Source organism: Acinonyx jubatus, chromosome D4 (assembly GCF_027475565.1).
Source record: "Acinonyx jubatus isolate Ajub_Pintada_27869175 chromosome D4, VMU_Ajub_asm_v1.0, whole genome shotgun sequence".
NCBI classification, from domain to species: Eukaryota; Metazoa; Chordata; class Mammalia; order Carnivora; family Felidae; genus Acinonyx; species Acinonyx jubatus.
The window spans coordinates 36147837-36174622 of record NC_069391.1 but is presented as its reverse complement, the minus strand read 5'-3'; the positions used below and the strand labels follow the sequence as shown (position 1 = coordinate 36174622).

At 38.2% G+C, this 26786-nt stretch overlaps 1 protein-coding gene across 4 annotated transcripts in view; it reads left to right on the top strand.

Annotated features, from left to right (window-relative positions):
- The window catches only part of RECK (reversion inducing cysteine rich protein with kazal motifs), an 85877-nt gene that overhangs the window by 42681 nt on the left and 16410 nt on the right, over positions 1-26786 (top strand). For 3 of the 4 annotated variants that reach the window (XM_027039432.2, XM_027039433.2, XM_053204930.1), the window contains 6 exons: positions 4310-4522; positions 6187-6323; positions 8271-8411; positions 9822-10010; positions 12808-12930; positions 15151-15322. In XM_027039432.2, the coding sequence (XP_026895233.1) occupies positions 4310-4522; positions 6187-6323; positions 8271-8411; positions 9822-10010; positions 12808-12930; positions 15151-15322 (975 nt within the window). The remainder of the gene's footprint in view (positions 1-4309; positions 4523-6186; positions 6324-8270; positions 8412-9821; positions 10011-12807; positions 12931-15150; positions 15323-26786) is intronic. The other variant, XM_053204929.1, reaches the window with a different exon arrangement.

Sequence of the window (26786 nt, the reverse complement as noted above, 5' to 3'; positions counted from 1 at the left end):
TTTAAGAAAGAAAAAGCCAATTGTATTCCTGTATGTTAACAACAAACAACTGGAAAATGAAATTTATTTTAAAAATACAAATTTATACAATTGCGTCAAAAAACATGAAATACTTAGGATAAATTTGACAAAAAAATATGTAGGAACTATACATTGAAAACCAGAAAACTTTGCAGAAAGAAATTAAAGACAGTAAATAAATGGAGAGAGCTACCATGTTCGTGGATTAGAATCCTCAATATTGTTAATTCTCCTGAAACTGACCTCTAGATTCAGTGCAATCCCAATCAAAATTCCAACAGGCTTTTTTTTTTTTAATTTTTTAAGTATTTTTTTTAACGTTTATTTATGTTTGAGAGAGAGACAGAGTGCTAGCAGGGGAGAAGCAGAAAGAGAGAGAGAGACACAGAATCTGAGGCAGGCTCCAGGCTCTGAGCTGTTAGCACAGAGCCTGACATGGGGCTCATACTTGTGAACCGAAAGATCATGACCTGAGGCGATGTCAGATGCTTAACCGACTGAGCCACCCAGGTGCCCCCCAAGAGGCTTTTTAAAATAGAAATTTCCGGGCTAATTCTGAAATTCAAATGAAAATACGAAGGACCTAGAATAGCTAAAAGAAGTTTCAAAAAAATAACAGATTTGGAGAACTTATAGTACCTGACTTTAAGACTTATTATAAAGCAACAAAAATTAAAGCAATGTAAATTGGCATAAGTTTGGGCAAATAGATCAGTAGGACAAAACAGAGAATCAAGAATAGACTCACACACAGTAAATTGATTTTCAACAAAGGCAACAAGGCAATTCAATGCAAAGAGAAACATCTCTTCAACAAACAATGCTGGAACAGTTGAATATGTTTATGAAAAAAAAAGAACCTCAACCTCTATCTCACACTGTACACAAAAATTAATTTAAGGTGGGGTCATAGAATACAACATAAAAGCTGAAAATACAAAGTTTCTAAAAGAAAACATAGGAGATTATTTTAACAATCTGGCTGCAGGCAAAGATTTTATAGACAGGAGACAAAATATACCAATTATAAAAGAAAAAAATTAATGAGTTAAGGTTCAACTGTAAACACTTGTTCACCAAAACACACCATTTAAAATTTGAAAAGGCAAGCCACAATCTGAGAGAAGATATTCAGTGTATCACATGTACACACTCACACACATTTGACAAAGGACTTGTAACCAAAATATATAAATAACTCCTACAACCTCATAATAAAAAATCAAATAACCCAATTTGAAAAATGGGCAAAAAAATGTCAAGGGTCTTTCACCAAAAAAGACATCAAAATAGCCATTTAAGTATATGAAAAAGTTCTTTGTCACTATTTATGCAAAATGCAAATTAAAACCTTAGTGAGATGCCTCCTCATACCCACTAGAATAGCTAAAATTAAAAGATTAACAGTTGGGGCACCTGGGTGGCAGTTAAGTGTCTGACTTGAGCTCAGGTCATGATCTCACAGTTTGTGAGTTTGAGCCCTGGGTCGGGCTCTGCCCTGTCAGCTTGGAGCCTGGAGCCTGCTTTGGATTGTGTCTCCCTTTCTCTTTGCCCCTACCCCGCTCTCTCGTTCTCTCGCTCTCTCTCAAAAATAAATAAACATTTAAAAAAAGGGGTTTTTTTGAGTGACAATATATGAAGCAGGTGGAGCTCTCATACTTCCCTGCTTGGAGTATAAGATGGTTTAAGACCTTTGAAGAGTTTCCTTGCAGTGTCAAGTCCATGACCCAGCAATCCCATTCTAAAGCATTTACCCAAAAGACATGAAAATCTAATTCCAAAAAAGACTTATATAGCAACCTTATTCATAAGAACCCAGAATTTGGGGAAAAATAAATAAAATGTACATCAGGAAGGGAATGAAAACACATGGTGTATCCGAACAATGGAATAGTACACAGCAAGGGAAAAGGCCAGACTACTGATAAACCCCAAAATATGGATGAGTCTTATGTTGAATAAAAAAAGCCCAACACAAAATAAAGACTTTATAATTCCATATATATGAAATCCAAGAATAGGTAAAAATAATCTATGAGGATAAAGATCAGAAAGTTATTGCCTTTGGAAGAGGAAATTGGCTGGAGGTGGGCATAAGGGAACTCTATGAGGTGATAGAAATATTCTATATCTTGTTTGGGGCTTTGATTACAGGGGTGAATACAATTTTCAAAACTTACTGAACTCTCAAGATCTGTGCATTATATTCTTTGTAACTTATATCCCAATAAAATATTTTAGCTAAATAAAATAAATATTTAAATTTTTAAAATTTTGCTCATCAAAAGACACCAATAAGAAGATGAAAAGGCAGGGGCGCCACAGTTGCTCAGTTGGTTAAGCATCTGACTTTGGCTCATGTCATGATATTGTGGTTTGTGAGGTCAAGCCCTGCATCGGGCTCTGTGCTGGTGGTGCAGACCCTGCTTGGGATCCTCTCTCTTTGTCTCTCTGCCCCTTCCCCACTTGCATGCTCTCTCTTGCTCTCTCTCAAAATAAATAAATAAACTTAAAAAAAAATTTTACAAAAAGAAAATGAAAAGGCCAACCACAAACTGGAAGAAAGTATTTGTAATACATATATTTGAAGCAGGACTTATATCCAGAATATATTAAGAACTCTTATAACTCAATAGTGAAAAGACAACTTTTTCTAAAAAGGGCAAGTAGCTGGAAAGACCCTTCACAGAAGAAGATACCTGAATGGCCAGGAAGTGCCTGAAAAGGTGTTTGACGTGACTGGTCATCAGCAAAATGCAATTTTTAAAACTGCATCTACAACTAAAAAGACTGACAAGCATGTAAAGCGGCTGGAACTCTCATACGTTGTGGCTTAAAGTCTAAAATGGTGTGACCACTTTGGAAAATAGTTTGGCAGTTTCTTGGAAAGTTATGACCCCAAATGCTCTTCGTTAGGCATGAAGAGACATGAAAACTGGAAATAAAACTTTTTGTCTATAAACAGGTGAATTAATAAACGAGGATTTCTCAAAGTGTGGTCCATGGTCCCCAAGCCCCATGGGATCAAAACTATTTTTATAATAACACTAAGCTGTGATCTGCTTTTTTCACTCTTGTTCTCACAAGAGTGAACAGTGGAGTTTCCCCAGTGCTGTAAAACACATGATGTAATTGGGGCGCCTGGATGGCTCAGTCGGTTAAGTGACCAACTCTTAATTTCGGCACAGGACGTGATCTCACAGTTCATGAGTTCAAGCCCCACATCAGGCTCTGCACTGACGGCATGGAGCCTGCTTGGGATTCTCTCTCTCCTTCTCTCTGTCCCTCCCATATTCTCTCTCTCCCTCCCAAAAATAAATAAGTAAACTTAAAAAAAAAAAAGACATGTGATATAACAACAGATTGAGGTCAAGAAAAGATATGAAAATCCAGCAGTCTTCTATTAAGCCATATATTAAAGAGATTTTCAAAGCTGTGAAATAGTCCTATTCTTCTCACTAAATTTAGTTTTGCTTTGAAAAATATAGTTTTGTTTCACAAAAACATTATTTCTTACATGTAATGGGCTTATCCTTTTAAATGAATTAAGAACTACGAATCAAAAGATCTGTTTTGATTTATAATGTCATAGATATTGGTGATTGTAACCCACATAAACAAAAGCTTTTTGAGAATGCAGTAATTTTAAGAGTGTAAATGGGTCCTGAGATCAAAAGTTTGAGAACTACTAGGATAAACAAATTGTGGTACATTTATTAACGGAATGCTACTCAACAGTAAAAGGAAACAACAACTTATGATATACATAACAAAGGTAAATCTAAAAAAATTGTTCAGCCAAAGACACCAGACCCAAAAGAGCATATACAATATGTTTCATTTATATATAAAGTTCTAGATAAGTATGAATGGAGGTGGCCTCTGGGGTATAGTCAGTGGGGAGGGCATTGACTAGACAGGGACACAAGGGAGCTTTCTGACATGATGGAAATGCTTTTTTTTTTTTTGTCTTTTTATAAATTATACCTCAGTTTTTAAAACCTGGACTCATTATTTTGTAATATGAAAGAAATGATACAGTCTAGAGATGATAGTCCCATACAGAGTGTTTAAGTTTTTAACTTTTGTTAAAAAGGAAAGATGCAGTCAAAATCTTAATGTGTCTACGTTGAATCTCCATACATGCAAAGCTGATATCCTTTGATACATCATAGGTACGTTCTTTAAAAAAATCAGGTTTTCCTGATGCATTAGTATGTCAGGATTTTACCCATATCTTCTCTCTAGAAAATAATTGCCTCTCAATTCTGGCCTTTTTGCTTTTCAGGCCAACAGAACTTTTTAGGAGTTGTAATGCTCAGTCAGATCAAGGAGCCATGAATGACATGAAGCTGTGGGAGAAAGGAAGCATAAAGATGCCGTTTATCAACATACCTGTTCTTGACATTAAGAAGTGCCAGCCAGAAATGTGGAAAGCAGTAGCTTGTTCACTGCAGATTAAACCTTGTCATAGGAAATCCCGGGGAAGTATTATCTGCAAGTAAGTTTCTCATAATAATGACCCTCCAGTCCTGGTTCAGACCATGATCTGAACCACAGCCTATCTTTAGAGTTTTCCCTCCTGCCACTTCGTTTGCCCATCACCCCACATGTCAAGTGCTTTCCTACTTTTTCCTCCTCTGCTTGAATTACTCTTCCATCTCCACTTGCCCACTGCCTGTGTTTCTTAGCTCCTCTCAAATGCCCATCATTCCCGTGGAACCTTCCCATATTTCACCAGCTAATAGTAATTTATCCTTACTACAAATTTTTATAGACTTTTATCTGAACTTTTCTTATGCAATTTAGTTCCAGAAAGTTTAGTGAATACCTTCAATACACAATTCTATTTTTATATTTTAGTTTGTATACTTGTCTTTTTTTTAATGTTTATTTTTTAAGAGAGAGAGATAGAATGAGAGTGGGGGAGGTGCAGAGAGAGAGGGAGACACAGAATCTGAAGCAAGCTCCAAGGCTCTGAGCTGTCAGCAAAGAGCTGGACATAGGGTTTGAACTCACCTACCGCAAGATCATGACCTGAGCCAAAGTCAGACGCTTAACCAACTGAGCTACCCAGCCGCCCCTATACTTGTCTTATATTTAGTTAGACTTTGCTCTCCTTGAGTTTATTCTTCTTTGTGCCTCCTTTTTCTTGTCTCCTCTTTCCTCTTTTTCTCCTCTTCAGTGATTAACATAATCCTGACACACAATAGGTGCTCCATAAATGTTTGATGAGTGAAGGAATTAGTGAATGCAGTCATCGAGGCCTGTTTCTAGTAAACATTTTGTGAGTGGTTTGCTTAGGAGATCTAGGATGAAGTAAAGAGGAAAGCTGCTATACTGAGTGAAACCAAAAGTATTGGCCACATAGTAATCTATGCCAGCTGATCTTCAATCATCTATTTTTCCAAAACACTTTCCTAAAGACCAAGTTAATGTCCACCCCCTAAGATGTTGGTGTGCATCTTGGTGCTCCTTGGAACTTGATGACTGATTGAAGATTATTTCAACCTTAAACAGAATCCAGATCAATTCTCTGGCATGACTTGGGGATCACCTGAGTAAGGGGGAAAGTGAGGGGTAATTTAGGCAACAAGCTAGAGGCAACCAGTGGGAAATTTATAGACTCTTAGTATGGAAAATTTATAGAAAAGGAATCAAATCCCTTTGGAGGATTGAGAAAATTTTAAAGTAGTGTACTTCCAGTTGTTACAGGCCAAACACCTTAATGTTGATAACTAAAAATATATTTAAAAAGAGAAAGGGAGAGAAGGAGGAAGGGCGGGAGGAAAAAGCAAGCAAGCCTAAGGTCCTAAAAGAAAGGATGGATGATTTTGCAAAAAGCCTAGTTTAATTTCCTTTCAAAGAAGGGACAAGTCACATCAATACTAGTAACTGTATGAGTGTAAAATTTGAGCAAGGCCTTTGATCTCAGATAAGAGAAAGCTACGGATGCTTTGATACTATAATACATTACTTACTACTTATGCAACCTCAGGTCTTCTATGACTCCTGTTTTCTTTTGCCGTTACTTTGATCTAACCAATTGTGAAACATTGTTATGAAAACTCACCTTCTGGAAAGCTTCAGAAACAGGATTGATATTGATTAGACAATATGAGGAGGTTCTTGAACCCCAAATTTGTGTATATTTTTCTTTTTAAGATCAGATTGTGTGGAGATTCTCAAGAAATGTGGGGACCAGAACAAATTCCCCGAGGACCACACAGCTGAAAGTATTTGTGAGCTTCTGTCACCTACAGATGACCTAGAGAATTGTATACCTTTGGATACATACCTCAGTAAGTTCTTTGTTTTTTTAGATTTCAAATACTTCTCCCTTCCATCTCTGCCCTTCATGTTTGATTTGGATGAACATCTGTCTGTTGAGAATATGTGGTTTAATGATACTATCTCAATGGCAGACTCTTATCTTATTTGCTTGGCCTTTTTGTCCTGAAAAGAATTGTCATCTTAAAATATATAGGCACAAGTGATTATCTTATCAATCTGAGGAAGTAATAAACTATTATCAATCAGGAATTCTAAGTAGTGAATTTGGGGCCAGCATTCTTAGATATGGGGCCAGCTCCATATCATTGCTGTCTCCTCGCCAGATTTGTCCAGGAAGTGAAATTTCCCCAGGGAGTCTTCAGCTTTTTGTCATCAGAATATTAGTGGACCAGAGCCAGGCATTGGCTGAGACTGACCCACCAAATAGGGAGTAAGAAACGATGGTCTGGGTTAGTACATAAAGGTGGAACTTTGTCTATGCCGAAATACTCCTGCCAAGAGCCAAGCCAAGAGCTAGAAGAATAAGTTGGTATCTCATTGAGGGGTCATGGTGCTGAGCTTCTTGGCAGGAGGTGACCATGTGTCATGGAAACCAGAGGGATGATGAGTAGAACCCATAAACACACCAAATGCGATAGTCAGGGTAAGGAAAGTGTCTGTGCTGCCGCCAGGGGGCATTCGTGTCCCGAGCTGGCTGGAAAGGCAGACTTGGATCCAGCTCCTAATTTTTTTGTTTTCCTGTGTCAGATAGGACTAAGTTCTACCGCAAATAACAGAAAAACAGGTAGAAGTAAAAGAAAACCCAGAAATAAGTAGTCCAAGGCTGTTATAGTGGCTCCACCATCCAGAGTCCAGGCTCTTTTGCTTTCCGTGCCTTCGTTAGTGCTTGGTTTCCATCATCAAGGTTACTTCAGGTACTTTATCGTCACAACATGACTCCTGGAACTCTAGCCACCATATCCTAGTGTAAGGGAAAACCACCCTCGCTGTAAGGGAAACTGAGAAAGATGATCTTTTTAGCTGTGGGCCCATTGTCATGCTAAGCAAAACTGGAATTCTATTATTAGTGAGCAGGAAGAAAAGAGTATCCAAATCTGTTAGATTTGCAGCTAATGATATCAGCCACACTTTCCTAAAGCCAATAAACTATGTCCCTCAGCCTTCATGACCAGTATAGCGAAAAAGAGAGCCTTGGCCAGAATCTAGACCTCTGTGACTTCGAACAGATCACTTCTTTCAGCCTCAGCTTTGCTGTTTATAAAAGGATTGGGCTGGATGTGATGAATTCCAAGAACCCTGATACCTTCATTAGCTAACAGTCTGAGTCTGGCCTAAAATCAAGTAAGCAAAACTAATACCTCCACAAGCCTAGACCTTATTAGAGCAGTGAAATATATGTGCAGAAGGAAAAAGGTTAAAGAAATGGGTTTTTTTTTTTTAAGTTTTAGTACTCTCTTTAAATATTACATGAGACTCTTCCTTAGTCATTATTTCACAAGTTAACAAATATAATCATGGTACAGCATCTATCTTACCATGGTGAGTTATTATAGTTTATGGTAAAATGTGCCAAGTTATTCCTCTTAGGCATAAGCACCTGTTTGAACACCTTACCCAAAGTATACCAGTCATTTTCCATCCCTTTATACAACTTATTACCTATCAGTAGGTGCCTTTTTTATTTATACGCACGAAAACACATGTGCACAAGTGTTTAGAATCTTGTCCAGCATATTGTAGGTACCCAATAAATAAACAAGTGAATGAATGTATGTATGTTTATGCTAAATTCACAAATTATCAGAGAATCTGTGTGTTTTAATAGTTTATTAGAATCAGGCCTCACTTTATGCTCATGAGCTCTCCATTTATTAAAGTCATAGTTAATTCAGATAATTTACAGACCTCTGTTACCTTTTGGGGTTGGTTAAACTGATCTGTGTTTGGTTTTTCAGGGCCTAGTACTTTGGGTAACATTATAGAAGAGGTCACTCATCCCTGTAACCCAAATCCTTGCCCTGCTAATGAGCTATGTGAGGTAAACCGGAAGGGGTGTCCATCTGGAGATCCCTGCCTTCCATACTCTTGTGTTCAAGGTAAGAGGTAGATGGGTGTGAGTGTAGGGTGGGTATGGATTTGTGCTGCTGGTGTTTCTGTATAGGCATTATCTTTGGAGTGAGGTTGCAATTGACTTTATTTTCAAAATTATGTTTTTCTATAACATTTGAGGTTTTCCCAATAAACACGTTAGTTACATAGGCAGGAGAAGACAAATACAAATGTAATTTTCAATTATCATTTAGATTGTGAACTGACTCTCATAATGAGTTATAGGGTTCTTGGAAACAAAAGAATAAAAAACCTTGAGCCAGTTTTTATAAATTCTCTGCCATGTTGTAACATTTGAGAAAATGTACTGCGCGTTGTCATTTTGTCTTTGCTTTGCTTTAGTTATAAGGAGAAATGGCATACTCATTGGGATGTACAGTTATCTCTGTAAAGCTTGATGTTTTATTGAGATGCATATGATTTTTTTAAGTTTATTTATTTATTTTGAAGGGGGGAGAGGCAGAGAGAGGGTGAGAGAGAACCCCAAGCAGGCTCTGCACTGTCAGCACAGAGCCTAATGTAGGGTTCAATCTTACAAACCCGTGAGATCATGACCTGAGCCGAGATCAAGAGTGGGACACTTAACCAACTGAGCCACCCAGGTGCCCCAAGATGCATATGATTTTAAGACTGATTTTTTTTTTGAAATGCCGGAGGCCTCTTGAATAAAAAATGTTTATCCTATAGAATAATTTTGATAGTCTTTATCTCTTTGGGCATCCCTTTAGAGTACAGTCGTGGCAATATTTTGCTGCCTTTTATCTATTTCCCAATTGAAAATGTTTATCATGTTAAAATCACCATTTAAAAATTTCTGTGAAGTTAAAAGGAATATTGAATTAAATAAGCCTGATGTCTCAAAGGATCATCTATAATATTTGTGTAATACCAGAATATATCAGTAATACAGTCATGATAAATCTTGTTAAAATTGGAAATGTATGGGTTTCCTTAAGCCCAATCAAGTATTCAACTTTTCATTGACTTTAAGGTATGCTGGTATTCCATCGCTAAAAGTTTTCCTGACCAAGAAGAATATTCTAAAAATATTGTACATTTCCATAGTCCATTCTTAAAGTATCTGTGATTTTTAAATATCTTCGATAAGCCCAAAGCAATAAAAAAGTACGTATCTTATGGCATTTTTGTACTAAACTATAGCTACCTTTGGAGTATAGGTCCTTAATCAGCACCTTCTCATGGAACATGGAATTTTTCATTTGAGAGGATATGTTTTGGTCAGTAAACCAAACCAATTCTTTAACTTAGTGGAATTTCTATTACATAATCTTTAATAGCCACACAGTACCTATAAGACTTGTATAAAGTATATGTAATATCATAAAACAATGACATTGAACAATGCCATCTCTCTCAGCTAATTTTTGTTTGTATAGGTTGCAAATTGGGAGAAGCCTCTGATTTCATCGTCCGTCAAGGGACACTAATCCAGGTGCCATCATCTGCAGGGGAAGTTGGTTGTTACAAAATTTGCTCATGTGGACAAAGTGGACTCTTGGAAAACTGTATGGAGATGCACTGTATAGATCTCCAGAAGTCATGTATTGTTGGAGGAAAAAGAAAAAGTGAGTCTTGGACTGTATTTATTTGCCTTTTGTTTTTAATATGAGATTATTTATCTTAATTTTGTAGGATGGACATTGGATTGGATAGATTCCCACCAAAGAGTAAGGTCTACACATCAGATCTCCAGGGCAGTATTTTTCAAACTGTACTCTATAGGACACTAGGACTTCTAAGGAACCCTCTTAGGAGCCTCCTCACGAAGAGACTAATGACTAATAATAATTAATTAGTACTTACTGAGCTTTTAGTTGTGTGCCAAGCACTATCCTAAGTCTTGGCCTGTGTTATCTCATGTGAGCCTCCCAATTGCTCTTTGATTTCAGTACTCTTATGAAGAAGCTGATGCTCAGAGAGATCACCCAGCTAGTCAGTGACAAAACAGAATTCAGTCCCAGGCCTATCTGACTCTAGAGCCCGTGTACTCCACAGGCAAGGACACAGGTGTGCTCCTTCTCCTCAAGTGTGTGTCTTTAGCGGAAGTAAAAGTCAGAGTTTGACGTTATGGAAAGCGAACTGGAGGATGGAAACTACACTGTTGACTAAGCATTGGGAGAGAGCACGTTATGAAGTGCCACCCTTTTATATACATACAATGGAATATTACTCAGCCATCAAAAAGATTGGAGTCTTTCCATTTGCAATGATGGGGATGGAACTAGAGCATATTATGCTGTGAAATAAGCCAATCAGAGAAAGAAATACCATGAGGTCATTCATATGTGGAATTTTAGAAACCAAAGAGATGAACATAGGGGAAGGAAAAATAAAATAAAAACAGAGAGAGACAAACCATAAGAGACTCTTAACAATAGAGAACAAACTGAGGGTTGCTGGAGGGAGATGGGTGGGAGGTGGGCTAAATGGGTGATGGGCATTAAGGAGGGCACTTGTTGTGGCAAACACTGGGTGTTATATGTAAGTGATGAGTCACTAAATTCTACTCCTGAAACAAACACTACACTGTATGTTAACTAACTTGAATTTAAGTAAGATCTTGGGGGCACCTGGGTAGCTCAGCCATAAGTGTCCAACTCTTTTTTTTTTATGTTTATTTATTTTTGAGAGAGAGAGAGAGACAGAGCACAAGTAGGGGAGGGGCAGAGACAGAGAGGGAAACACAGAATCCGAAACAGGTTCCAGGCTCTGAGCTGTCAGCACAGAGCCCAATGCAGGGCTAGAACTTGGGAACGATGAGATCATAACCCGAGCCGAAGTTGGATGCTTAACCGCCTGAGGCACCCAGGCGCCCCTTAAGTGTCCAACTCTCGATTTCGGCTCAGGTCCTGACCTCACAGTCATGAGATCCAGCCCGCGTTGGGCTCCACACTGGGCATGGAGACTGCTTAAGATTCTCTCTCTCCTCTGTCTCCCTCCTCATCTGCCCCTCCCTAACGCTTGCTCCAAATAAATAAATAAAGTCTTGGAAGAAAAAAAAAAAAAAACACCCTTTGATGCCCTCTCTAAAAGTCTGAGGGTCTTGCTTTCTCACTGCTACTTTAATCATCTTTTGCTGATAGCCCTAACGACTGATATATGACCTTAAAAATTGTGGGGTAAAAAAATGCTACTTTTGAGAATGTACTCCCCCACAGCTGTTCACTCTGCTACCCTCATCCCTATCTCCACCCCCATCCCCATCGATCAGAGTAGTTCAGCTTTTATATAACTCCTGGTTTTACTCTTCTGCATGAGATCTTATTAGAACGGTGCTTTGGGCTAAAAAGGGACTGCAAGTGTCTGCCCTAGAACAAGTCAGGTATTCTTTTTTTTTTAACTTTATTTTTTTGAGAGAGAGAGAGAGAGAGAGAGTGAGTGGGGTAGGGGCAGAAAGAAAGGGAGAATGAGAATCCCAAGCAGACTCTATGTTGTCAGCGCAGAGCCTGACTTGGACTCGATCTCACAAACCATGAGATCGTGACCTGAGCCAAGATCAAGAGTTGGACACTTAATCGACCCAGGCACCCCCAAGTATTCATTTTTTAATCCATATTCTACTTAGCCAAAGTGTAGGGTAGGTACTTTGTATCACAGAATGTTTCTGAGGGTAAACATTCCTTCCATAGATTTCCACTGATTAAATGCATATTTTTTACAGAAGAACATACTAGTGCCTTTTGGGGCTAAAATTGCATGAGGGACTGAGGTCATACCGTACATGATCAGATGAGGGAGAATGTGATCCACAGAAGGGAGCAAACCAAGTGGTGCTCTTCAAGGACCTAGTCACTCCTGCCAGGGCATCAGGAGAGTCTTTGATTCAAAGATGGCATCAGGGCTGGTTCGGGAAAGTTGAGCAAAGTTCCAGAAGGAGGAGAGGACCATTTGAGGCAGAAGGGACAGCCAAAAGCATTCTCAGAGAATAGGGAGCCGTCTAGTTAGACTAGCACATTAGGGGTTTGGAGGGATATGGTGGGAGTTAAATATTAAAATATAAATATTACAGATTTAACTCCCCTGTTTGTATATTCAGAAGTGATCTTTCAAGAATTTGTTTTAAATTTTTATTTAGGGGCGCCTGGGTGGCTCAGTCAGTTAAGCGGCTGACTTCGGCTCAGGTCATGATCTCACAGTCCGTGAGTTCGAGCCCCGCTTCGGGCTCTGTGCTGACAGCTCAGAGCCTGGAGCCTGTTTCATATTCTGTGTCTCCCTCTCTCTGACCCTCACCGGTTCATGCTCTGTCTCTCTCTGTCTCAAAAATAAATGTTAAAAAAAAAAATTTAAACTATTACATTTTTAATTTATGATTTATTTATAAATGCATGAAATAGATCAACATTTTATGTCTCTTTTTCTCAGGTCATGGGACATCCTTTAACATTGACTGCAATATCTGTTCTTGTTTTGCTGGCAATTTGGTGTGTTCTACCCGCCTGTGCCTCAGTGAGCACAGTTCAGAAGATGACCGTCGCACCTTCACAGGTAACCATGGTCACCCAGAACCTATCCCCAGCAGCCATCATCTCTTTGTACCCGTTTCCCTTCAAGGCAGCTTTGATGGTCTTGCCATAACCACAGATGTACCTAGTAAGATAAATACATAATCCAAGAGCAAGGTACTTTTCCTCTCTGGATCTGTTTCCTCCTCTATGAACTGAAGGCATTAAACTAAATGTTTTCTTAGGACCCTTCCAGCTCTAATATTCTTGAATTCTATGAGTCAAAATGAACAGGGTCCATGATTGGGATGGTTTTGGTTAAATGGGACTTTTCTACCTGCCAAAATACCTCATCTCCCCCTACCATTGTGTGTGTGTGTGTGTGTGTGTGTGTGTGTGTGTGTGTGTGTTTTACTGCTAATTTTTTAAAATTAGTTAATTTGTTTATTGCTTAATTTATATTCAAGTTAGTTGGCACATGATGCAACAATGATTTCAGGAGTAATGCCTCTACCATTATGTTATAAAATGTCCATGTATTTTCTAAGTTTATTTCTGTTCTAATGTTTTTCTCATCACCTTCTTCCCTGAACTGCCTTAGCTTACTGGTTCATTCGGTAGAGACCCCCATAAAGCTATAGGTAGAAAAAGAAGAATCCTCCTTCCAATGTAGTGTATAAAATCTAGAATTATGGCATGCCTGGGTGGCTCAGTCGGTTGAGCGTCTGACTTCAGCTCAGGTCACGATCTCACGCTCTGTGGCTTGGAGCCCCATGTTGGGCTCTGTGCTGACAGCTCAGAGCCTGGAGCCTGCTTCAGATTCTGTGTCTCCCTTTCTCTCTGCCCCTTCCCTGTTCATGCTCTGTCTCTCTGTCTCAAAAATAAATAAAAACATTAAAAAAGTTTTTCTTTTTAATCTAGAATTTAGATGTTTGAAGTCTGTCAAAGGGTAATTAATACCGAAAACAAGACAAAGAAAGATTGTAAACTCTTCATGTAGGCTCCTTCCACTCTCATCTCATTAGGGAAGAGGAAGAACAAGAAAGTAACTTGCAAATTATTGTAATTTTGAGACTTAAGCATTTTTATGAACGTCTTGTTGGGCTGGGACAATATCTGAGTCCCAAGAAATGTGGTACACTTTGTGGCCAGTAAAATCTCCTTAGAATCTGCTAGCTAAACAGTCACTAACTTAATTTACTCCAGAACATGAGGGACTGTGCACTACAGGGAAAAGGGTCCTGCTAGTTGTAAAGTTCATCTTCCAAAAACATTTAGATATAAATAAGTAAGTAGTCTTCTGTGTAAGTCTTTAGTTCACTCTTCATTCCCACATGGTTTTATGGTCTCTCTAAGCAGAATGAACTGCTCTCATCAAAGCAGAGCAGATAGAGGATAATAATAAGAATAACAATGATGACATTAAAGCATCAAGATTGACACTCAAGGTGGAGAGAGGGTGGGGTGGAGTTAGTCCTGCCTTTACTTCCCCAGCAGCCTGCTGTTCACTTCTTACTTCTGATTTCCTTTTTCCCTAATCTATCCTCCTCCCACCCCACTCCACGTGTAACTAAGTTCAGGGAAAGAAGAATCAACTTGCTGCTGCAATGGCATGAAATGGGGTAAAGGAGGCTACCTGGTTTCTCTTTACCTGGAATCAAAGGTATTCCAGATCTGGAGAAAAGCATCTACCAATAGATACCCAGAGACTGTGCTGTTGCTGTTGACAACTATAGCTGTCTCTCAAGAAAAAAGCATCGCTTCTCAGTAGCCTTTTTACTTACTGGAGCATAATCCCAGCAGCATAAAGCATAGGAATGTTAAGAAAGTACTATTCTTGATTGATTACTCATAAAAATTTTTAAGTCTCAAAATTTAAGTAATTTCCCAAGTTACCTTCCTGTTCTTTTGGTATTACCCTTTAACATTCCAGAGATCCCGCAAGCCGTACTTTATACATACTAAATTGAGAGGAGCATTCTTCTCCTACCTATAGCTTTTTTTACATGGGTTTCTACCCCTGGGATCAAGGCCAGGAAACCCTCAATTAGGTGGTAATAAATGGAACAAAGGAAAGCCATTATGCAGACAAATGGCTTTTCAGAGCCTCACCACCTGTAAAAACAGTCAGGGATTGGAGTGATGCTTTTTCCTGACTCAATTCACAATTCTGTTTTAACTTGAAACCTCCATGTTAATTAGGAAATATGAGGGGCAAGGGAATGTACAAGTGCCCATCAGTGAGTCTGTATCCTCTCCACAGGTCTGCCCTGTAACTGTGCAGATCAGTTTGTCCCCGTGTGTGGGCAGAATGGACGCACTTACCCCAGTGCCTGCATTGCTCGCTGTGTGGGCCTCCAAGACCATCAGTTTGAGTTTGGATCGTGCATCTCAAAGGATCCATGTAATCCTAATCCCTGCCCCAAAAACCAAAGGTAAACTAAATGGCTCCTTATCTTTTTCTTTTTTTTTTTTTTTGTAAGTTTTTATTTTAATCCCGCAGTGCTCATCACCTATTTTACCCATCCCCACCCACCCACCTCCCCTCTGATAACCATCAGTTTGTTCTCTATAATTAAGAGTCTGTTTCTTGGTTTGTGTGTGTGTCTCTCTCTCTTTTCCCTTCCTTGTTTGTTTTGTTTCTTAAATTCCACATCTGAGTGAAATCATATAGTATTTGTTTCTCTCCAACTGACTTATTTCACTTATTTAGCATTGTGCTCTCTATCTCCATCCATGTTGTTGCAAATGGCAAGATTTTATTCTATTTTATGGCTGAGTAATATTCCATTGTATATGTATACCACCTCTTTATCCATTCATCACTTGATGGACATTGGACTGCTTCCATAGTTTGGCTATCATAAATAATGCTGCTATAAACATAGAGGTACATGTATCCCTTTGAATTAGTGTTTTTATATTTTTTGGGTAAATACCCAGGAGTGCAATTGCTGGATCATAGGGTAGTTCTATTTTTGAAGAACTTCCATATTGTTTTCCAGAGTAACTGCACTAGTTTGCATTCCCACCAGCAGTGCAAGAGGGTTCCTTTTTCTCTGCATGCTCACCAACACCTGTTGTTTCTTGTGTTGTGGTTTTAGCCATTCTGATAGGTGTGAGATGATATCTCAGTGTAGCTTTGATTTGCATTTCCCTGATGATAAGTGATGAGCATCTTTTCATATAGATTGGCCATCTGTACGTCTTATTTAGAGAAATGTCTGTTCATGTCTTTTGCTCATTTTTTAATTGGATTATTTGCTTTTTGGGGGGTGTTGACTTTTATAATTTCTTTATGTATTTTAGATACTAACCCTTTAGTCAGATATGTCATTTGCAAAAACCTTCTCCCACCATGTAGATTCCCTTTTAATTTTGTTGATTGTTTCCTTTGCTGTGCTGAAGCTTTTTATTTTGATGTAGTCCCTCTAGTTTATTTTTGTTTTTGTTTCCCTTGCCTCAGGGGACCCATCTAGAAAAAAGTTGCTATGGCCAACATCAGAGAAATTACAGCCTGTACTCTCTTCTAGGATTTTTATGGTTTCAGGTTTCATATTTAAGTCTCTAATCCATTTTGAATTTAGTTTTGTGTATGGTGTAAGAAATGGTCCAGTGTCTTCCTCTGGCATGCTGTCTAGTTTCCCCAAAACCATTTGTTGAAGAGACTATCTTTTTCCCACTGGATATTCTTTCCTGCATTGTCAAAGATTAATTGACCGTATAATTATGGGTTCATTTCTAGATTTTCTATTCTGTTCAGTTGATCTATGTGTCTATTGTTGTGCCAGTACTATACGGTTTTGATTACTACAGCTTTGTAAAATAACGTGAAGTCTAGAATTATAATGCCTGTGGCTTGGCTTGGCTTTTTCAAGATTGTTTTGGCTGTTCGGGGTCCTTTGTGGTTCGAAACAGATTTTAAGATTATTTGTTGTAGTTCTGTGAAAAATGCTATTGGTATTTTGACAGAGACTACATTAAATGTGTAGGTTGCCTTGGGTGATACAGACATTTAAACAATATTTGTTCTTCCAATCCATAAGCATGGCATGTCTTTCCATTTCTTTGTGTCATCTTTAATTTCATGCATCAGTGTTTTATGGTTTTTAGAGTACAGGTCTTTCACCCCTTTGGATAGGTTTATTCATAGGTATCTTATTATTTTTGGTGCAATTGTAAATGGAATTGTTTCCTTAATTGCTCTTGGTGCTGCTTCATTATTGGTGTATAGAATTGCAACAGATATCTGTAGATTGATTTTATGTCTTGTGACTTTACTGAATTCATTTATCAGTTCTAGCAGTTTGTTGGTGGAGTCCTTTGGGTCTTCTATATATAGTGTCATGTCTTCTGCAAATAGTGAAAGTCTTAACTTCTTACTTACTGATTTGAATGCCTTTTATTTCTTTTTGTTGTGTGATTGCTGTGGCTAGGACTTCTAGTATTATGTTGAATAAAAGTAGTGAGAGTAAACATCCTTGTCTTGTTCCTGACCTTAGGGAAAAGGCTCTCAGTTGATCCCCATTGAGGAGGATGTTAGCTGTCAGTTTTGCATATACGATCTTTATTATTTTGAGTTATGTTCCCTCTAAACCTACCTTGTTGAGGGTTTTTAACATGAATGAATGTTGCACGTTGTCAATTTTTTTTTTTTCTGCATCTGTTGGAATGATCACATGGTTCTTACCCTTTCTCTTACTGATGTGCTATGTCACATTGATTGATTTGCAAGTATTGCAGCCCAGGAATAAATCCCACTTAATCATGGTATATGATTGTTTTTTTAAATGTATTATTGGATTCAATTTGCTAACATTTTATTGAGGATTTTTGCATCTGTGTTGATCACACATATTGGCCTGCAGTTCTCTTTTTGTGGTGTCTTTATATGGTTTTGATATCAGGGTAATGCTGGCCTCAAAGAATGAATTTAGTTTTCCTTCCTTTTCAATTTTTTTGAATAGTTTGAGAAGAAGAGATATTAACTCCTTTTTATTTTTATTTTATTTATTTATTTATTTAAAAAAAATTTTTTTTTTTTAATGTTTATTTATTTTTGAGACAGAGACACAGCATGAGCAGGGAAGGGGCAGAGAGAGAGGGAGACACAGAATGTGAAGCAGGCTCCAGGCTCCGAGCTGTCAGCCCAGAGCCCGACATGGGGCTCAAACTCACGAACTGTGAGATTGTGACCTGAGCCGAAGTCGGACGCTTAACCGACTGAGCCACCCAGGCACCCTTAATTCCTTTTTAAATGTTTAGTAGAATTCACCTGGTCCTGAACTTTTGTTTGTTGGAAGTTTTTTGATTGTTGATTCAGTTTCTTTGCTGATGATCAGTCTGTTCAAATTTTCTGTTTCTTCCTATTTTTGTTTTGGTAGGTATGTCTTTCTAGGTTGTCTAATTTGTTGGCATATAGTTTTCTAAAATTCTCTTACAATTGTATTTCTGTGGTGTTTGTTGTTATTTCTCCTCTTTCATTTGTGATTTTATTTATTTGGATCCTTTCCCTTTTCTTTTCTTGATAAGTCTGGCTGGAGTTTTATCAATTTTATTGATTTTTTTCAAAGAACCAGCTCCTAGTGTCATTAATATGCTTTATTGGTTTTGTTTTGTTTTGTTTACATATCATTTATTTGTGTTCTAATCCTTATTATTTCCTTCCTTCTGCTGGTTTTAGATTTTGTATGTTCTTTTTCTAGCTCTTTTAGGTATAAGGTTAGGTTGTTTATTTGAGATTTTTGTTGCTTCTTGAGATAGGCCTGTATTGCTATAAACTTTCCTCCTAAAACCACTTCTGCTGTATCCCAAAGGTTGTGAACTGTTGTGTTTTCGTTTTCATTTGTTTCCATGTACTTTATTTCTTTTATTTCCTGGTTGACCCATTTACTGTTTAGTAGTATGTTATTTAACCTCCATGTATTTGTGGTCTTTCCAGATTTTTTCTTATGGTTGACATCTAGTTTCATAGTGTTGGGCTCAGAAAAGAGGCATGGTATGACTTTGATCTTTTTAAATTTTTTGAGGCTTCTTTTGTGCCTTAATATGTGATCTATTCTGGAGAATGTTCCATCTGCACTTGAAAAGATTGTATATTCTGCTGTTTTATTTAGGACGGAATGTTCTCAATATATCTGTTAAATTCACCTGCTCCAGTGTGTCATTCAGAGCCGTTGTTTCCTTGTTGATTTTCTGTTTAGATGACCTGTCCATTAATGTAAGTGGGGTGTTAAAGTCCCCTACTATTATTGTATCATTATCCATTATTACTTGTACATTTATATTAACCATTTTATGTATCTGGGTGCTTGTATCTGGGTGCTTCCAAGTCGGGTGTATAAATATTTACAATTGTTATAACTTCTTGTTGGATTGTCCCCTTTGTTATTATATAGTGTTCTTCTTTGTCTCTTGTTACAGTCTTTGTTTTAAAGTCTATTTTGCTGATACAAGTATTGCTACTCTAGCTTTCTTTTGACATGAATTTGGATGATAAATGTTTCTCCATCCCCCCACTTTCAATCTGCAGGTGTTGTTAGGTCTAAAATGAGTCTCTTGTAGGCAGCATATAGATAAGTCTTGTTTTCTTATCCATTCTGTCACCCTGTGTCTTTTGATTGGGCCATTTAGTCCATTTACAGTCAAAGTAATTATTGATAGATATGTAATTATTGCCATTTTATTGCCTGTGTAGTGGTGCTTTCTGGAAATTTTCTCTGATCCTTTCTTGTTTTTCTCTCTTTCATGGTTTGCTGATTTTCTTCAGTGATGTATTTTAATTTTTTTCTTTTTATTCTGTGCATATTTATTAGTGGTTTTGATTTGTGGTTACCATTAGGTTTGTATATAACCCCTTCTGCATATAGCAGTCTATATTAAGTTGATGTTTGTTTAAATTTGAACAAATTCTTTATTCCTCTCCTCCCCACATTTTAGGTGTATGGTATCATATTTTATATCATTTTATTTTATGAGTTCCTTGACTGAGTTTTTACAGAAATACTCATTTTTATTGCTCTTGTGTTTCCTATCTTTATAAGCCATTTTGGTCTTTCCTTTTCACTCGAACACTACCCTTAAATAATTATTTCAGGGCTGGTTTAGTTGTCATGAATTTCTTTAGTTTTGTTTGTCTGGGAAGCTCTTTATCTCTCCTTCTATTCTGAATGATAGCCTTGCTGGGTAGAGTGTTCTAGGCTGCAGGTCTTTCTCATTAAGCACTTTGAATATATCCTTTCTGGCTGGGAAAGTTTCTGCTGAAAAATATCTGATAGCTTTATGGAGTTTCCTTTGTATGTAACTGTCTTCTTTTGTCTTGTGGCTTTTTTAAAACTTATTTATTTTGAGAGAGAGAGAGAGAGACGCAGAGAGAGAGGGAGAAAGAGAATCCCAAGCAGGCTCTGCACTGTCAGCACAGAACCCGACATAGGGCTCAATCCCACAACCTTGGGATCATGACCTGAGCCAACCAAGAGTCGTATGCTCAACCAGCTGAGCCACCCAGGTGCTCCAGTATTTTTTTATTTATCACCATATCTTGCCATTTTAATTATAATATATCTTGGTGTGGATCTTTCTGTTGATTTTGTTGGGGGTTCTCTGTGCCTCCTGGATCTGGATATCTATTTCCTTCCCCAGATTAGAGAAATTTTCAGCTATTGTTTCTTCAAATAAATTCTCTACCCACTTTTTCTCTCTTCTTCTTTGGGATTCCTATAATACAAATACTATTACATTTGATGGAATCACTGAATTCCCTAGGTCTATTTTCATTTTGCATAATTCTTTTTACTCTCTTTTGTTTAGCTTGATTACTTTCCATTACTCTGTCTTCTAGATCATTAATTCATTCCTCTGCTTCTTCCAACCTGCTGTTCATTCCACTAGGCATGTTTTTTGTTTCATTTATTGAGCCCTTTATCTCTACTATGTTATTCCTTATCTCTGTGTTAAGGGTCTCGCTGATGTCTTCCACTCTTTTCTCAATTCTAATGAGTATCCACATGATCATTGCTTTAAATTCTCCATCAGCATGTTAATTCTATCTGTTGTACTTCAATCTCTGGCCATGCCCGTGTCCTGTTCTTTCATTTGGGATAAACTCATCTGTCTTCTCATGTTGTCTAAGTCTCTATGCCTGTTTCTGGGTGTTAGGAAAGTCAGCTATGTCTCCTGTTCTTAAGGATGGTGGCTTTATGAAGAGGTCCTGTAGTGCCCTGCAGTATAATGTCCCCTGTTCTCCAGGACCTGCTTCTGGGAGTGTCTCCAATGTGTGCTGCATGTGCTCTGCTGTTTTATCCTGGCTACTTTATCCTTCAGGCCAGTTGTATGCAGAGGCTCTTTGCCTGTTGTGGGCACTGTTTGGTCCTGGTCTGAAAGTGGGGCATTTTAACTAGCTGTGCTCTGGTCTGTTTGTGAAATGAGACATGTTGCCACTGCTACTGGAACCAAGTCTCTGCAAAATTCCCACATGGGAAGATGCATCGTGAGCAGGGGTTTGGGCCAGTCTTCTGCAGGAGGGGGCTCACCACACTGGGACTCAGGCAAGTGTGACTGGGAAGAATGATTCCACCAGAGCATGATGGGGCGGGGCTTGGTGTAAGCAAGTTAAGTTGCAGGTGTTGGTGCTGCATTGGTTCCCAAAGGTGGTCCTGTGCTTATGTTGAGGGGTGGAGGAGAAAATGGCACCTGTGAATTCCTTTTTTTCATGGAGATTCCTCCATGAAATGTTGTCTCTCTGGGACATACTCTGAGATGAGTGAATAACCTCCCTACTGTGTGCTCCAGGTGCTCTTCGGTTTGCTGTTTCCATGCTGTCTGTCCATAGGCTTTTTGCCCTCCTTTTCTTCCAGAACAGCCCCAATGTCCTCTGAGCTCTCCCAGAACCAACCACACTAATCTTTAAAACTCCAGGCTTTAAGCCCCACTGGTTGCAAGAACTCATAAAATTTGAGCCCTCTCATTTTCCAAGCCAATTGCTGCAGGGATTTGTCTTCCCCAAGCACTCCCCTGTGTGCTAGTTTGTTTCTTACCTTTCTCTGTGACCATGGCTGCCACAGGTCCACAATCTATTTCTCTCCCAAGCTGTGTCTGAGTGGTAGGATATATTCAACATGCTGAACTGGAAAAAATATGCAGCCAAAAAGTCTTTATTCAGGAAGGCTGTCATTCAAAATAGAAGTGGAGATAAAGAGTTTCCCAGACAAACAAAAATTAAAGGGGTTCATGACCACTAAACCAGCCCTGCAAGAAATTTTAAAGGGGGACTCTCTGAGAGGAGAAAGATGAAACAAAACAAAAAAAACCCAAAAGCAACAAAGACTAGAAAGGACCAGAGAACACCACCAGAAATTCCAACTCTACAGGCAGCACAATGGCAATAAATTCATATCTTTCAGTACTCACTCTAAATGTCAATGGACTAAATGCCCCAATTAAAAGATATAAAGGGGCGCCTGGGTGGCTCAGTCGGTTGAGCGTCCGACTTCAGCTCAGGTCGCAATCTCGCAGTCCGTGAGTTCGAGACCGCATCGGGCTCTGGGCTGATGGCTCAGAGCCTGGAGCCTACTTCCGATTCTGTGTCTCCCTCTCTCTCTGCCCCTCCCCCATTCATGCTGTCTCTCTCTGTCTCAAAAATAAATAAATGTTAAAAAAAATTTTTTTAAAGATATAGGGTAACAGAATGGATAAGAAAACAAGATCCATCTATTTGCTGTTTACAAGAGACCTATTTTAGACCTAAAGATACCTTCAGATTGAAAGTAAGGGGATGGAGAACCATATACCATGTTAATGGATACCAAAAGAAAGCCAGAGTAGCCATACTTATATCAGACAATCTAGATTTTAAAATAGACTGTAACAAGAGATGAAAAGGGGCATTATATCATAATTAAGGGGTCTATCCACCAAGAAGATCTAACAATTATAAACATTTATGTTCCAAATGTAGAGGCACCCAAATATATAAGTCAATTAATCACAAATATAAAGAAACTCATTGATACTAATGCCATAATAGTAGGGGACTTCAACACCCCACTTATAGCAATGGACAGATCATCTAAACAGAAAGTCAACAAGGAAACAATGGCTTTGAATGACACACTGGACCAGATGGACTTAACAGATATATTCAGAACATTTCATCCTAGAGCAGCAGAATACATATTCTTCTAGAGTGCACATAGAACATTCTCCCGAGTAGATCACATACTAGGATGCAAATCAGCCCTCAACAAGTATAAAAAGATCGAGATCATACTGTGCATATTTTCAGACCACAACGCTATGAAACTCTAAATCAACCCCAAGAAAAAATTTGGAAAGACAATGAACACTTGGAAATTAAAGAACATCCTACTAAAGAATGAATGGGTTAACCAAGAAGTTGAAGAGGAAGTTAAGAAGTACATGGAAGCCAGTGAAAATGATAACACCACAGCCCAAAACCTCTGGGATGCAACAAAGATGATCATAAGAGGGAAGTATATAGCAACCCAGGCCTTCCTAAAGAAGCAAGAAAGGTCTCAGATACACAACCTAACCTTGCACCTTAAAGAGCTGGGAAAAGAACAGCAAATAAATCCCAAAACCAGCAGAGGAATAAAGATTAGAGCAGAAATCAATGCCGTCAAAATAAAAAAACAGTAGAACAGATCAATGAAACCGGGAGTTGTTTCTTTAAAAAAATTAACAAAATTGATAAATCCCTAGCCAGTTTGATCAAAAAGAAAAAGGAAAGGACCCAAATAAATAAAATCAAGAATGAAAGAGGAGAGATCACAACCAACACTGCAGAAATACAAACAATAATGAGAGAATATTATGAGCAATTATATGCCAATAAATTGGGCAATCTGGAAGAAACGGACAAATTTCTAGAAACATATAAACTACGAAAACTTAAACAGGAAGAAATAGAAAATTTGAACAGACCCATAACCAATAAAGAAATTGAATTAATAATTTTAAAAACCTCCCCAAAAACAAGAGTCCAGGGCTGAAAGTCTTTCCAGGGGAATTCTACCAAACATTTAAAGAAGAGTTAACAACACCTATTCTTTTTAAGCTGTTCCAAAAAAAAAAAAAAAAAAAAAAAAAAAAAAAAGGAAGGAAAACATCCAAACTCATTCTATGAGGCCAGCATTACCTTGATTCCAAAACCAGACAAATATCCCACTAAAAAGGATAACTATAGACCAATTTCCATGATGAACATGGATGCAAAAATTCTCAAGATACTAGCCAACTGGATCCAACAATACATTAAAGAAATTATTCACCATGACCAAGTGGGATTTATACCTGGGATGCAGGGCAGTCAGTGCAAAAACAATCAATGTGATACATCACATCAATAAAAGGAAGGACAAGAACCACATGATCCTCTCAATAGATGCAGAGAAAGCATTTGACAAAATACAGCATCTTTTCTTAATAAAAACCCTCAAGAAAGTAGGGATAGAAGGATCATACCTCAAGATCATAAAAACCATCTATGAAAGACCCACAACTAATATCATCCTCAATGGGGAAAAACTGAGACCTTTCCCCCTAAGGTTAGAAACATGACAGGGATGTCCACTCTACCACTGTTATTCAACATAGTATTGGAAGTCTTAGCCTCAGCAATCAGACAATGCAAAGAAATAAAACACATCCAAATCGGCACAGATGACATGATACTCTATATGGAAAACCCAAATGATTCCACCAAAAAACTGCGAGAACTGATCCATGAATTCAACAAAGTTGAATTCAACAAAGTTGTCGGATATAAAACCAATGCACAGAAATCAGTTGCATTTCTATTCACCAATAATGAAGCAGCAGAGAGAAATCAAAGAATCGATCCCATTTACAATTGCGCCAAAAACCAAAAAAAGCCTAGGAATAAAACTAACCAAAGGGGTGAAAAATCTAGACACTGAAAACTATAGAAAGCTTATGAAAGAAATTAAAGAAGACACACAAAAAAATGGAAAAATATTCTATGCTCATGGATTAGAACAAATATTGTTAAAATGTCAATACTACACAAAGCAATCTACATATTCAATGCAATCCCTATCAAAATAAAACCAGCAATCTTCACAGAGCTAGAACAAACAATCCTAAAATTTGTATGGAACCAGAAAATACCCCGAATAGCTTAAGCAATCCTGAAAAAGAAAACCAAAGCTGGAGGCATCACAATTCCAGACTTCAATATGTATTACAAAGCTGTAATCATCAAAACAGTATGATACTGGCACAAAAACAGACACTCAGATCAATGGAACAGAATAGAGAACTGAGAAATTGACCCACAAACATATGGCCATCTAATCTTTGACAAAGCAGGAAAGAATATCCAATGGAATAAAGACAGTCTCTTCAGCAAATGGTGTTGGGAAAACTGGACAGCGACATGCAGAAGAATGAACCTGGACCACTTTCTTACACCATACACAAAAATAAACTCAAAATGGATGAAAGACCTAAATGTAAGACACGAATCCATCAAAATCCTCAAGGAGAAAGCAGGCAAAAACCTCTTTGACCTCAGCTGCAGCAACTTCTTACTCAACATGTCTCCAGAGGCAAGGGAAACAAAAGCAAAAATGAGCTATTGGAGCCTCATCAAGATAAAAAGCTTCTGCAAGGCAAAGGAAACAATCAGCAAAACTAAGAGGCAACTGATGGAATGGGAGAAGATATTTGCAAATGACATATCAGATAAAGGGGTAAATATCCAAAATCTATAAAGAACTTACCAAACTCAACAGCCAAAAAACAAATAATCCAGTGACAAAATGGGCAAAAGACATGAATAGACACTTTTCCAAAGAAGACTTCCAGATGACTAACAGACACATGAAAAAATGCTCAACATCACTCATTATCAGGGAGATACAAATCAAAACCACAATGAGGTACCACCTCACACCAGTCAGAATGGCTAAAATTAACAACTCAGGCAACACATGTTGGTGAGGATGCAGAGAAAGAGGAACCCTTTTGTACTGTGGGTGGGAATGCAAACTGGTGCAGCCACTCTGGAAAACAGTATGGAGGTTCCTCAAGAAGTTACAAATAGAACGACCCTACGATCCAGCAGTTGCACTACTAGGTATTTATCCAAAGGATACAGGTATGCTGTTTTAAAGGGGCATGTGTACCCCAGTGTTTATAGCAGCTCTATCAGCAATAGCCAAAGTATGGAAAGAGCCCAAACGTTCCTCGACAGATGAATGGATAAAAAATATGTGGTATGTGGGGCACCTGGGTGACTCGGTTGAGCGTCCAACTTCAGCTCAGGTAATGATTTCATGGTTTGCGAGTTCGAGCCCCACGTCGGGCTCTGTGCTAACTGCTCGGAGCCTGGAGCCTGCCTCAGATTCTGTGTCTCCCTCGCTCTCTGCCCCTCCCCCACTTGTACTCTGTCTCTGTCTCTCTCTCAAAAATAAATTTAAAAAAAAAATTTAAAAAAAGATGTGGTATGTACATACAACGGAGTATTAACTCAGCCATCAAAAAGAATGAAATCTTGCCATTTGCAACAATGGATGAAACTGGAGGGTATTATGCTAAGCAAAATTAATCAATCAGAGAAAGACAAATATCATATGACTTCATTCATATGTGGAATTTAAGATACAAAACAGATGAATGTAAGGGAAGAGAATCAAAAATAGTATGAAAACAGGGAGGGGACAAAACCTAAGAGACTCTTAAATATGGAGAACAAACTGAGGGTTGCTGAAGGGGTTATGGGTGGGGAGATGTACTAAATGGGCAAGGGGTATTAAGAAAGACACTTGGGATGAGCACTGGATGTTATATGTAGGGGATGAATCACTGGATTCTACTCCTGAAATCATTATTGCACTCTATGCTAACTAACTTGAATGT